This window comes from Periophthalmus magnuspinnatus, chromosome 5 (genome assembly GCF_009829125.3).
Source record: "Periophthalmus magnuspinnatus isolate fPerMag1 chromosome 5, fPerMag1.2.pri, whole genome shotgun sequence".
NCBI lineage: Eukaryota > Metazoa > Chordata > Actinopteri > Gobiiformes > Gobiidae > Periophthalmus > Periophthalmus magnuspinnatus.
In genome coordinates, this window is record NC_047130.1 from 18204275 (window position 1) to 18218815 (window position 14541).

At 40.9% G+C, this 14541-nt stretch overlaps 1 protein-coding gene across 2 annotated transcripts in view; it reads left to right on the forward strand.

Moving 5' to 3' along the window:
• The first annotated feature begins 2092 nt into the window (after window positions 1–2092).
• LOC117370723 (growth/differentiation factor 11-like) overlaps window positions 2093–14541 on the forward strand; it is a 19561-nt gene continuing 7112 nt past the window's right edge. For both annotated transcript variants that reach the window (XM_033966245.2, XM_033966246.2), the window contains exon 1: window positions 2093–2916. In XM_033966245.2, coding sequence (XP_033822136.1) covers window positions 2502–2916 — 415 coding nt within the window. In that variant the 5' untranslated portion in view covers window positions 2093–2501. The remainder of the gene's footprint in view (window positions 2917–14541) is intronic.

Below are 14541 nucleotides of genomic sequence, written 5' to 3' on the forward strand. Positions count from 1 at the left end.
AGCCGCGGGGACCAAACTTCATATATGACCGTAATGACTCCGCCTACACAATTCAGCCTACAGCCAAAAGTCTTAGAACAACTAAAGATAACATTTAGCGTACGACAGAATAAAATAAATGATTCAGTTGAATATTGATTGAATTAATAAAATGAATGGATAATAAAAATACCAATAGACCAGGCCTTTTACACCACTAGTACTACTATTACCAATGCTTGTTCCATTTACTACAATTTACAACATTAAATATGTAGGCTACACTAATTTTGTGATAAGGAAATTCAATAAAAAAAATTAAAAAAAAAGTTTCCTTGCATTTACATGCGTGATGAAGGTACTCACTGCATAAAACATACATGACTTTGTAGGCCAAATCCACCCAGTGAGACCACCTCAAATTGTACAAAAACAGGGACCCACTTTGTTGACTGTGGTAGGACATGGACAGTGTTGGAAAGTAACTGAATACATATACTGAAAAACATATTCTGAATACTAATTTTGAGCAACTGTATTCTGGTACAGTTACTTTTTCATCTAGTGTTATTCAGAATACAGTCACTTTTCTAAAATTAAATGAATACTTGCTGGTACATAATCATGCAATTTTGGCTTTGGACTGCACGATATTAGAAAGGAAAAAAGAAAACACCTCTCTTGCAATGTGTGTATGTGCATTTTTTCTTCCTCTAATTAGACATAAAGTGATGCATAACAATGAAGAGATATGAACAATAAAGCTGTTTGTAATTATATGTCATGTTTTTACAATATAATATAATGCAACTCGGTGTAAAAGTACTCTAAATAATCAGAATACAGTACTCAGATTAGACCATGTAATGAAATACATTACAAAATACATTTTAATTTGAGTATTCAGTATTCTATAATACATTTTCAGTATTTTAATTTATTCTTCCCATCAGTGCACACAGAGGAATGTAAGCTCTCGGATATTAAATGGAGTAACACTAAAAAAAAATTTTTGTTTTTATAAATTGGAATAGCAATGGATGTCAACATAATATAACCCTGCAAACTAGTGCACACAAAAAGTCTTAAAAAAATATTACCATGTGTGAATCTCACTTTTATTATTCATGTAGCATCAAAGAAAAAGTGGAACATTCTCTAAATGAGTAGGATGAGAGACAGGAGCTGAAACTGATGTGCAACCTTTTACACTGCACCCTTTACTATACCTATAATCTCAGGAATCTATCAATTCCACTGATGGAAAATGAAGATGTAGGCTACATTGATTACTATGACAGGGACAATAAATATGGACATCTGCATGGTTTCTTTCTTTCTAGTTTCTTTGTAGGCTACTCACTGTTTGCTTTAGTAACCTTCTTGCATAAAACATACTTTTTGTTGCCTTTTTGGGACTTTTTGTGTTTCAGTCTATATCCCACAATCTCTACAGCTGCACCCCCGAGGTCGTCCAGCAGGTGACACTGCTGAGTCAATGATGTTCAAAGTATCACAAACTCCTGAACAGCCATCAACAGCACTGCATCTTTGCGCTGACCATGTCAAAAATAAACTTACAACATTTCACGATGGACCTGAATTTATATTTTTGCACAACATAAACACATCTGAGAAATATTTATTTGCATGTGAAGAGTATCAAGTATCAGATATGATTAATTTAATGATTCAGAAATATAAATCAGAAAAAGTGTCATTGGTACGAGCCTTTCTGTATATCATAAGACTAATTTTATGTGTTCATCACCAATCAGATAAAATCGCAAAATTCAGGGACAACTTGCATAAAATGCAATATAACCTATACTGATCCATTTCAGCTTTAGTCTCCTTAACATGAGCAACTTGTAAAAAATATGAAGAAATGGCACCTCAGAATCAACCAAAACCCCCTGCGACTTTACATTTATTTAAACCTACTTTCTCTGCAGGGAGCTGGAAAGGGCTGAAAAGTATGTAATAATCATAAAAGCCTAATTGGGCTGTATCTCTAATGGAAATTGTTTGTGTACTGTAAAAACATTTCTCCGCTCCAAAACAGTGCACGCTCCCTCCCTTCGCTCTTGTCCCTCTTGACTTGGTGACCGACCTAAAAGCCTTTTGTTGCAATCTTAGCCAATGGAGACGGATTACGACACGGGGCAGCTGAGATATATAAAGAGCCCCCTTTTTGACCGCACTTGCACATTTTTCAGTGACACTTCTCCAATATCCACAACACCTACCGTGGACTAAATTGTACAGAAAACCAACCACATGTTCACGAGAGAGATTACCGAACGCATCAAACAAAGTGGGACGTACTTTTTTGGATAATTGACATCAAAAACGTGCAAGAACAAGACCATCGTGCAGGAATAAATGCATGTCACTTGCTTGCTGCCTTTTGTAGGATAAGGCACACGTCCAAGACAAGGGATATTTAACGACCTACGGTGCATCAAAAGACACACTAACAAAAGGAGAAAAGTTGCACTGGCTCTGCTGCGCGCGTCAACATGCCGAGGTACAACTTCTTATTGTGCGTAATGGTGCTCGTGTCTTTGGGCCAGTCTGGGAGCGACGAGCCCAATCTGCTGCTGCCTCCATCCAGTGAAGCACCCACGGACGCCGGCTTGTCTCTGCTGGATGAGGACGCAGGCGCTCACGAGTGCTCGGCGTGCGTGTGGAGGGAGCAGAGCAAAGTGCTGAGACTGGAGACCATCAAGTCACAAATCCTAAGCAAATTGCGCCTAAAGCAAGCGCCCAACATCAGCCGCGAAGTGGTCAACCAGCTGCTGCCCAAAGCGCCGCCGCTGCAGCAGCTCCTGGACCATCACGACTTCCAGGGGGACGCATCCTCCCAGGACGAGTTCATGGAGGAAGACGAGTACCATGCCACCACGGAGTCGGTCATCACCATGGCGTCCGAGCGTACGTACATCTTTACGCGCATATTTAATGTTCTATAAATTTATGATACAAATGTTTGAATACACTTTTTAAAGTTTAAAGAAAAGACTCACGGTGTGCCAGCGCTGTCACACAGATGTTTTGTGCGCAACACGCAAAAAATTGAATATTTTGAACAGCATTCATGCAGAGTCATTGGTCTCTAGAGTTAACTATAATTAAAACAGAGTAAAGCGCAGTGAATGAAGTGGCACCAATTGGCAAAACCAGTGACGACTGGACGGTCACCGCTGTCAGTACCCAGTGTATGGCCACCGCTGTCAGTAAAAGGTGCGCCTCCTATCAGCACGCTCAAACACAAGACGCCCAAGTTACGTTTTGCATTGTGCTTCACAGTCTTCATAATCAGTGCTTGCTCATACTTGGCAAGCAAATTTCCCGTTGACATGGGAGTCACTAGCGTTACACTAGTTGGCAAGGTTTATTTTGCAAATTCATTATGCAATATCTCCAGAGATTTGTGATTTAAGTATATTTGACAGAGACACTGATGTGTTCCAAGGTAGAAGTGGTTTGGAATTGATTATCTGGCCATCAGCAACACATTATCACGCGTAATGGTCAATAGCTGCTTCTTACTCCAATTGACCCAAATTGCGTTAAAAGCAGTCTAATTGTTGCCATGCCCACATTACTTGACAAGCAACGGTCAAATATAAACTTCCCTATGTCATTACAACACCTAAGAAAATGCTCACTCAGCACGAGGACCACTGGTTGCCATGGAAGAGCTATTTAAGGGGCTCCAGGTGATAAAACGTTGCTCATAATTTGTAGATTTCACGACTTTATAGTTGGTAAGGTAATTGTTTCTGGGGTAACTATGCGTGAAATTTTATGACTTAGTACTAAAAAGAAACTTGGGACAGCATTTGTGACGCATCAAACGTGTCTTTGAGCGAGTGACGCACGGATCTTGGTGCGTTCTCGTGTAAAAACTCTTGTACCTCGCGCTGTCACCCATTTCAAACTGTTTTACTGTCTCCCTCTGTTACAGAATTGGTCTTATAACATAAAAAGGACATTGTCTATCAACGCATGTATAGGCCCTATTCATCACGCACAATCTGACAGGCGACATATAGCCAATCATAGTGTGTGTAGTGCGTAAAAGTTAAGTTATGGTGCCTTCCAATTATTTTACTTTTTTGCACAAGCTACTATGGCCTCCTATAAAGATACACAGATAAACCAGCCCCCTTCGGAGACATTTTAGAAAATTACTGTTGGGCCCCGGCAGCTGTGGTCTATCCTTTATACGAGGCTCTACCGGTTTCCCTGCTGTTCATCGCAGTGAGAAAAAGTGTGTCCAAAAAGCTGCCATTGTTCGCCTCATGCAGCGGCCCCCCTCGGCCGCACTTGCCTTTTAAATGTGGAGTTTATAGGAGCAGCTCGTTTTTTTCCCTCCACGAGTACACAAAGACGCAGAATCACTTAGGGTCGAGGGGAGTGTGTGACCTTTGCGTGGGGAATAGCAGGGTTCAACAACATTTACACACGTAATATATTCTGCACAAGGGGGACCATGAAACGCACTGCAAATAATCTATCCTTTATGTCCACCAGTGGACAAAGATGAGCTTTTGTGCCACTACTTTTCGCGTTGTCTGTAAAATCTTTAACATCATAACTGCCTCAATTGGCATGTTGTGTTAACATAAGGCTAATTTACTTCTTTGAACGCTGACTGCCTATCTTAATTGGATGGCCTGGTCTGCCTACCCCCCAAAATAAAAATCAGATGACAAAAATGCATAACATTAGGCATGATATGACAGTACATGGCTGTGGCACTGAAGGCACAGTCAGTTAAAAAAGTGTGCAAGGTGCCTATCCAAATCTAAGCAAATCAGGTGCAGTGATGTATGGAGTATTATTTGTTCATTTCCACTTTTGTTATTTGACATCAAGAGCCTTTGCTAACATTTGTCTACTGACTCCTCAAAGTGCCTTTTTGAGACAATTTTTAGTTCGGTCAGACAGGTGGAGGGCACCACTTAAATGGCATCACTAAAACATAGAAACTTAAGTAGTGTGTGGAATTCAAAGTATAGTTCAACTCTATAGTTTTGTCTGAATCACATTTGAGTGAGGGCATATTGTATGCATATTTTAGTGATAATAAGTTTGAGTTTCATTTTGAAAAGTACTTCATAAAAATATATTTATTATTATTATGAGATAAGTTGATTTTAATTTACTCAGTAAACAATCTGAACATTTTCATTGTTATCCTGGCTCTAGATTCTATTGTACTGTGCAGTGTGCGTGTGCCATGTTGCAGCTAAGTCCCTCTCCTCATCAGTGCAGTAGTTTTATCTGTTTCAGCCCCCTCACTTTCTCCCGTGCAGCGAGCGAGTGCATCTCTTTTGCCTGTGGCGTCTTCGTGATCCCACTGGATCAAAAGTGCCATTTGTGTCTCTGATAGAAGCAGCACTTCAAACAGCATTCCCGGTTGCACCTCGAACCCGGTCACCCTCTCTGTGCCTTTGAAGGCCGTAGTTCACGTGGTACATACTGAACTGGACTACAGCCAGAGTGGCTTCTTAGTATTCACTCAAGGTACGTGGGTGCCGCAGTGGGGGTTGACAGGGTCCGTGCTTGCTTCCTGGTCTCTAATTACGATGAAATTTCATGGAAAAACTACAGCTATTTATATCATAGTGCGGCACTTAATGTACTAACACATCCAGCTCTGTACTGTACGTGGTGAGGTGCTGCATCACAATGGTCATCGAGTTCACTGTACAGAAATAGTGCGTATGGGATTGAACCTGTTACACAGGAGCACAAAACACAAAATATCAGTGATTGTTTGACTTTGTGGTCAGATTGACTAAAGCTACAACGCTAATTCTCAAATGCAAGTTTAATACTAACATAGCCACAGAACCTCAGACAAAATCATTATAGCCACATGGAATCTTTTGTATGAAATAATACAGGCTGTGCTGTTTGTGCATGTATGAGTTCATACCTGAGGTGAAAGTTTCATCCTCATAGTCATCTGTTTGACCAAAGGCCTTCTCTCCTGGTAGTGAGGCTCTGTACACATAACGAGTACTTCAATTAAAGGTGCACTATGTAAAGATAAAAAAAAAAACAACACCTGTGATTGAGTAAATGAAAGATATTTACATATATACCATATGTTTGGAACATTCCAGGCAAGGCCCGAAATCTTCATGAGACAAGCAGGTGAGGGAACCTCCCTCAGAAAATGTACAGAGCGCACTGCTAAGCCTAGGAGTAAAAAGTAAAAACAACAACTAAAAAGATGTTAGTGGATTGTTTTGTTTTACAAATACTTATACCACTTGGCTCTGATTCCTTGTGATGCGCATACAGTATACAGTACAATTGTCAGTAACAGACATCAAAACCGTGATCATGCCTCAGATGGCCAACCATTGAATACAATAGGAAAAGACATTTAGTGTAACGTAATAAGAGCAGAAGTAGATTCTAGACAAGCCTCTTCTCTGAAGACTAAATGGTTCGTTCTTGTTATAGTATAATTTAAAGTCACAATGGATGGCCCAGTCTCAAGATGTTCAAGAGGACACATGATGTAACATATTATAACAGTGTTCCCTCATCATTATCTTATTCAGAGTTGTATGTTTGAGTAATCCTGTATTGTTCTGCTTTCGAGACATGAGTGCTTCGGTTTTCACTTACCCCTTATCTCTGCCCACTGCTCTGTACTTACAATTATTCAAAGAATTGAGACTCCAGGTCAAACAAGAGCCTCGATCCACTAGTGTCACTGCAGAGCTGAAGAGGTCTATGCGTTGTGGTGTTGAGATGTGGGGGCTGTGTGAAGAAACACATTAATAGTGTAGTGCATCTCTAAGCATCCTCAGTCCACCTGTATCCACATGTACAGAGACACATGTTGCCGTGAGGAGGGAGGGACATGCTGCTTACTCACCTGCAAACGCTGAGAGCTCAGAGACTGTTGACAAAGAGGGTCACGGAGTTCACAGCTACGTGATAGTTTGGAAAAAGGACTATTAAGCTCATCGGCTTTTCTTTAGCTGCACCGGTAGTAACACACAAGCAACTCCTCCCATCAAAACAAGACTTTTACTGTGTTGACACTATAAAGGGTCATTTCCTGAAAGCCCAGGAACCATAAAAATCAAGAGAGCGCTAAAAGGACAGCACACGTCCGACTGTCTTTGACACACTGACCAGTGCCCATAACAATGCAAAAATTGACAAAATATCAACTCATGTTTTAGAAAGCCCTGTCAAATTTGCCCCATAGTATGTCAGTTCAGGTTACAGTTCAAGGCACAAATTACAAAGATGGCGATACATTTTAATCATTTACAACAGATGTTTTGTCGTAGTTGTTAAAAGTATTTTAATTCTAAGTTTTCTTGCATAATTTTTTACCTTTACTTTTTTTTTTTTTTACAACTCTTGTGCTTTATGTTACAACACTGAAAATTAGTCACTGTGGAACAAATAAATCTCTTACTTTATTATCTTGTACATTTTTACATTTTATTCAATCCAATGGCTATTTAAAATTTGTGTCTATAGAACTCATGACCACTAAGGACAACACGTGAAAGAAGATGATTGAAACAGTCCGTCAATTTGTCAATTTGAGTATGGCACCTGGTGCCATACTCAATTTGTCAATTTGAGTACGGCACTATGGTCAATGTGTTGGACTGGGAACTTTTGAAAGGGAAAAATAAACATTGTAGTTGATTTGTTTGGACACTGAAAGAGCCTAAGAATGCCCTGTCACTTGCACAACATACTGTCAACTTTATGGCTAATAAAATTTCAAAGAGACCAGAGTCTATTAATACAAGGACCGAATTTCCCCAGGACCTCAGGAATCTCTCTCCTTCCTCCCTCCACGGCCAATTCCCACGCTCCCCTCACAGTCCCTCTGCTCTGCATTTTCTTGGAGCATCTGAGTGGACACTGAGACCATAGCAGGGTTAGGGTGAAGTATAATACCTCTTAGACATTTATTTATTGCTGAGATATAGAACATACAGAAACAATTCCACTTCCAAACCCCAGGAACAGTTTGACTTGAAATTTATAACTTGTAACAATCTTGTTATATTTATTATATATTTAATGTAATCTCATTAGGGCTGATCGATTTTGGAAAATTATCTAATTGTGATTTTCCTGACAAGTAAGATTATATTTGCGATATATTTATGTTTTGGGATCTGTTCATATTTTAAACATAACGAGGAGCATGAACATTTTGAAATATGAACTGCCAAACTAATACAAGAATCACCAGTCTATACAGTAAGGAAAGGCTTTATACGTATTAAGAGAGGACATTTTGTTGTAGGAAATCATGTTACTATAGTTTTACTATAGTAACATGTAAGTTACTATGTAAGTTTCCATTTCGATTTGATGAATTTTGAAGCCCTATATCTAATAATTCAATTTTAATATATTCTTTGAGCAATTTTTGAATGAACGGTACATTCACATTCCAATGAAGTAGTCATCTCATTTAAAGTCCTCAACCTGTTGTCAGTGATATCCACTGCAAAATCTTTAAAGGTGCACTATGTAACTTCTTTGGTGGAGCGTCTGCCCCCTTGTTGTTTCCTCGGAGATGTTATTGCTTTGTCAAGAATGTTTCACAGTATGACATTAAACTTATGTATCTCTATGAAGACTAGCAGGTGGCGCCACTAGCTCAAGTTACAGAACAGATCTGTGGAGAGGTGACCCCACTAACTAAGAATACATGGTTTATAGTATTAAATGCCATACTGTGGAACATTCCAGGCAAAGTAATAACATCTTCATGGACCATCCACCAGACAAGTTACACAGTACAGTGTGTGTGTGTGTGTGTGTGTATATATATATATATATAATTATTATTTTTTATTTTTTTATTTTTTTTAGAACGTCTCAGTGAAAACTCTATAGTAGTGGTGGAGGCAGTAACAATAACAGTTATAGACTGGTACCATTTTCCCCATTTCAAACACAAACATCTTGCCCTGTCTTGTGCAATATTCAACTTTTTTTTTTTACCTGTTTTGGCCAACTAAGCATTGGTTCCTCATGTTTCTACAACATAAAATACTCTATTTGTATGGACAAGAAACAAATGGCTTGTTTTTGGTAAGGAATTGATCATTTTTGCTTTGGTGGGTAATTGCTCATTACCCACCTGAGGGCTCTGACCCACAGTATGAGAAGCACAGCTGTACATGAGCTGTGCTGGAGCTGGTTGCATCATGCTCTGGTCCAGGACATGCAGAAGGAGGGGTGAGAATGGGAGGGTCCAGGGGGAACAGCAACACAGGCCGATCCTAAAGGGACAGAAATCAAGAAGCCTTTTATAGGTACAATTACAATGACTGAAAACAGATGTTGGGTTTCACTAATAAAGGCCATAATTACTTCAGAGCAGTAATTAAGGCTTGTGTAGGGACGGAGCGAGGCAGAAGCCCGAGAAGAAGATGGAGATCATTATTGTTTATGGAGGAGTCCATTAAAGCCGTTTAAGCAATGGAAATGCTGCACTGGCATAATATAAGATCCCACAAGGGACAGAGCTACAATTAACGATGGGTTAGCTCACGATTATAACATGAAAATTTAATTAGCCTCTTTTCTGTGGCAAAGTAGAGCAGCCATTTTGCCATTTTTATCACCTGTGGTTTAGCACATCATCAGGAAGTTCATTATGGACAGTTACTTCAGGGACAGGAAAAGAGTCAGTGATTTACAGATCCAAAGAAGAATACAGTTTTATGTTGCAAAAAGATGAACAAGCCCACAGAAAGGAAGGCTTCCTCGTGGATCTATCTTTATCCCTGTGTTAATCTTTGCAGGTAACTCTTGAAGACAGATCTGGGTGGCCTAAAGGATGTTTTTAGCTTTTCACTGAATGTTCTCAAAACAGAAGCAGCCCCTATAGGACACAGAAGATGCTGATAGATGACTTTCTGTACTGGAGTACACCTGTAATACTATAGGCTACAAAGGGCAATAAGGAGATCCAGGTTTGATCCATGAACCAAGGCATAGTGTACATTACACAAGTTAAGGTCTAGTTACGTACAGTGTATTAGTATTTTGTGGTCACGCTAGGTTAAAACACTTGATCAAATGCATTTGTAATACTCTTATTGTCTCTTGTGGAAGTGTCTTGTTACATAATATCATGTTGCAGATTACAGGTTAGCTGACTGATAATCAACTGCCAAAGGCTATGAAATCACACACCACTTATGTTTGTGCCGATATTTTCATCTATGTAAAACTATTGAAGCCTCAGGCCTAGAAACAAATGAAGCAATTACAAAGCCTCCAGTTACTTACATGTTCTACATTGTGCTAATGCTATGCTCACTTACTGAGTGTGGGCTGTGAGGCCACTGTGCTGGAGGTGCAGGTGGCGCCTGTCACAGCACTGTGGATTGGGCTGTAATGATGAGTGACTTAAAGTCAATGAGATCGCACAGCTGTGTGATCTGCACATTATAAATGACTCCAGTGTCGGATCACAGTTAGACTCATTTTTCACTGTGCAACATGGACAAGAATCAGTCACAACACAGGGACAAGGAACAAGAGGCTCTGCAGTCAAAGCTTCTTTTCAGGTTAATTTGTTTTTAAGATGTTTGCCAAAGTTTGACTTTAGAAACAGGGCACCCTCTGTCCCGTTACATTCATGTCCCATGCTTCTGTTTGGATGCACACAAACAGTGGCCCTGGCAGCGCTGGGCTCTTCCTGCTGTCCAGCTGTCCACCTTATGCACTTCACTGCACGCTCCTTTCAGCGTGTCCTGCTCCAAGTATCCCACGATCCTGCACTAACACCACTGCAGATAGGACTGTTAGCACTGGAGCTTATAGGAGCGCTGCACAAAGTGTTGTGCTGTGGTCATATCGTTCTTTGTATGTTATATGTAAGTGTGTTCGCTGAGCCAGAACCAGCCTTTTTACGGGACTCGTTCCTAATGGGAGTCTTGTGCCTCCGTTGTCCCAGGGGAGAGTTCCTGAAAGAGGGGCTCTAACTTCACAGCCCCCCTCAGTTGCAGCTCGGGCCTGGCCTCCCCCACCACCCCGCGTCCCTAGGGACTGACCCTGAGACAAAGAGGGAGCAGGCTGGGCTGGGATGGGATGTTTGGGGGGGCGCACTGTGGCCCCTGTCTTATTAGAAGGGTCGTGAACGTGTCACAATGATTAATATGCTGAGGTGCGTGGGGATACCCTAGAGTCACATTCATTCAGCACCAAGCCTCCCAAACACACACTCAACAGAAAACTGCACATTTGCATTTCCCATTAAGAAAAGAAAATATAGATATATATGCAAATGAAAGTCCTCTTTAGCTTGATATCATTATGCATTATCCATTTGGACTTTCACAATGGAGGAGCATTGCTGTCCCCGCCCCGGCCGAGCTGTGCACTTCCACCTGATTGGCATATGTTGCCACACATGTATACAAGGCACTCGCAGCTGCATGACAAGAGCCCGCACTGCGCTCCTTTGTCTCCGGAGATGGAAGTGTGAAGGTCAGGTTTAAAGCTGAAAACTATTGTGATAAATTGGGACATATTTGTGCAGTCCCCCTAAACTTCCCCGTGTGGATTTAAGGCTGTTTATTGGAATAAAATTTGTCAAAGCAGTTTCCCAATGTAACCAACAGAAACTTTTCTGTTTTATCTCAGGATTACTTTTATAAGTATTGCATCCCATCTGTTTTTTTTAACAATCTCCTGTAGCGTATTTCTGTAAATGGTCATTAACCATTCCACTCTTTAAACCGTTGCCTGCAGCCATTGAAAACTGCACAGATAGCACACAGCAGGCCTCTTCTATAGTCTCCCTCTCACTTTCACCTATAGGACGCAGGTACCCAGGGAGCCAACCAGATGTTAGATTTGCTCACCTGCACGCCCCCCTCTTGCACACTGGCTGTAAATCTCACCAGCTACATATGCTGCAATTATACCACAGGGAAATAAGCGGCAGCAATAATAATGAGAGAGCTGGAGGAAGCACGAGGAGCAAAAGCAAACAGCCATGCTTCCTTTGGAAAACCTCACAGGCTTCTGTTCACGGCTATTTTAGTTTGGCTCCAGTTTTGGTACTGTACACCTCTGATTTTTGCTCCAGTAGGGGGGGCTAAATGCATGATTTTTAACTCATCAAAGTTAAATAATATTTTATAAGTTTCTGACTATGATTTTACTTGTCTAAAAATATTTATATTATACTTTACATTATACATTATTCATTCATCCAACGACCCGAAGGTCAGCAAACTCACCTTTGGGTTGTGCGTACTGTTGTGTCTTTGCGCAAGACACCTCCTTTGCCTATGTATGAATGTGAATGTCTGTGATTGTTTAGTGATCGGAGGAGCTGATGGTGCACATTGCTGTCTTGTTTATTCCCCCTGGGCTGCTGCAGCTACATAGTAGTTTACCACTACTATGCATGGGGTGAATTAATAATGCACAATATTGTACAGCTATTGTATAGCTTTTGGCGTCTAGAAGAAGACAAATGCACATACAGTCAATCCTAAATCAATGTTTTATGCAGCCGTGCACAACTTGTAGAATATTCTTGTAATGCTAAATCTTACATCATGGTTTTACAGCAGGGCTTAAGTGGTCAAATTGTCCAGGAAATTAAATAATAAAACAGCCAATGTAGTAAAATTATAATGCTCTTAGCAGTAATATGTTATGACAGCGGGGCACAGTGGATCAGGGGAGAGGATTAAATGTCCTGTTTCTTTACAAGTGCAGCTGCTTTGGCACCAGGCAGCCGCTCTGCCAACACTCGAGCTATGCTTTAACATTGCTGAGGACTTACACTTGAGCTATGCATTCACATTACTGAGGACTTACAGGATCTATAAAGACACAGGTTGATTTGGTGCCTATCAATGCATTCATTGTTTAGCATGAGCGGCTCATATGTGCTACATGTGTGTTTAATAACAGGCTCCTAAATGGATTGTGCTCTGGGCTTCTCGGGTTACTCCTTTTGTGGTCACTCAAGTAAGGCCTCCACAGGAGCAATTTAACAATTTCAGCCCCTCAATCTTCAGCAAAACCCAAAGTAAATTGCACCACTGTGTTCATGACTTAATACGTCCATTTAAACAAAGACTATAGGAACCCAGAAACTAAGAAGAATACTTTTAAACTTTGTCTTGTGCTTGTTTTTTATACAAAATATTTTGTGACACATTTGTCTCCAACCATTAAAGACAACCTAAATATTTGTGATGAAATCTGAACAGCAGCAGCAGAATCACGCATTCCCAGTTCTGTGTCGATGAGCAAACACGTTAATTGCCGTGACCCCAGCGAACCACCAAAAGGAACATTGACATATTGTTTACACTCACTAATGACTGTCCCTGAAATACAAGCTGAAGGACCAGGACTGTCCGCGCTTGGCCCATGTTCAACGCAACGGCCCGGGACCCATCTGTACCACAGTCACATTCAGATCCCCCAATGCATGACCATAATTCAATTACAACACCATTGGCTGGACAATTCCTCCCAAATCAAAACAAAAACAAAGTGCCTCATCTTAGACCTGTCCCTGGACGACTCAAGAACAGCAGAAGGGCTACCATGACAGAAAAATGTTTGTAAGGTTGTGAAAAAAAGGTATCACTATTTATTTTGAAAATATTCCATTGTAGAAAGTGTAGTTTCTGGGCCAAGCAGGGCTTTCCTGTGTACAGTTTGCATGCTCAGGGGTAAAACCCATCTATGTAATTGCATGAATATGGCATGGTAGGTAGTACTCACACTTCACACACATTCAAGATAGTCCTGACCAAGCCCAGCTCAAGATCTGTATTTCTCACTGCTCCTGACAGGTTGCTCCAGCAGCATCGAAGGATGAATGAATCTCCCTCATGAGGGATTATTAAAGTAAACCTTATCCAAACAGTCAGGAGGAGAGTGGGGCTAACATTCTCCATCATTTGCTTCTGCTCTCCATTCTGTTACAATGGCCAGGTAAATGCACTGTATTATGTTAGGATCATTTATGTAACCAAGTCTTTTTCTGTCCATCTGCCTGTGTGTGCCTGCTGTTTCACACTGTGCCTGTTCACTCAAGTTCACATCAGTTCTGTTCAGTTCTCGTTTGACTGAAGATACACTTCATTGTCCCCTCAACATTTGACCCATCCTTCAGTGCAGCATGGTCAACTTGTTAGGAGCAGTGGGCACCACAGCTGAATGTCCGTGGACCCATCTCCAGACCTTGAGCTTGACTTGGTCTTAATTACCTTAGCTGGAGGATTTTGTATATTGCTTCGGTTTGATAGCCAGAGTGCCTGAGGGAAACCCACCCAGACACAGGGAGAACCATACAAATTAGGTATGAGAGTCGGACCCTAAACCATCTTGCTGTGAGGCGAGTATGCTAGCCACTCAGTCACTGTGCCACCAATGCCAATAAGTCTGAGAGACGGCCTAATGTAGCAAATGTGCTAGTGATACACATTTGTCCAATCTTAGTTTAGAAAACCAGAGAGTAGATTAAAGTGTAACCAAGCCTGACCGCTCGTG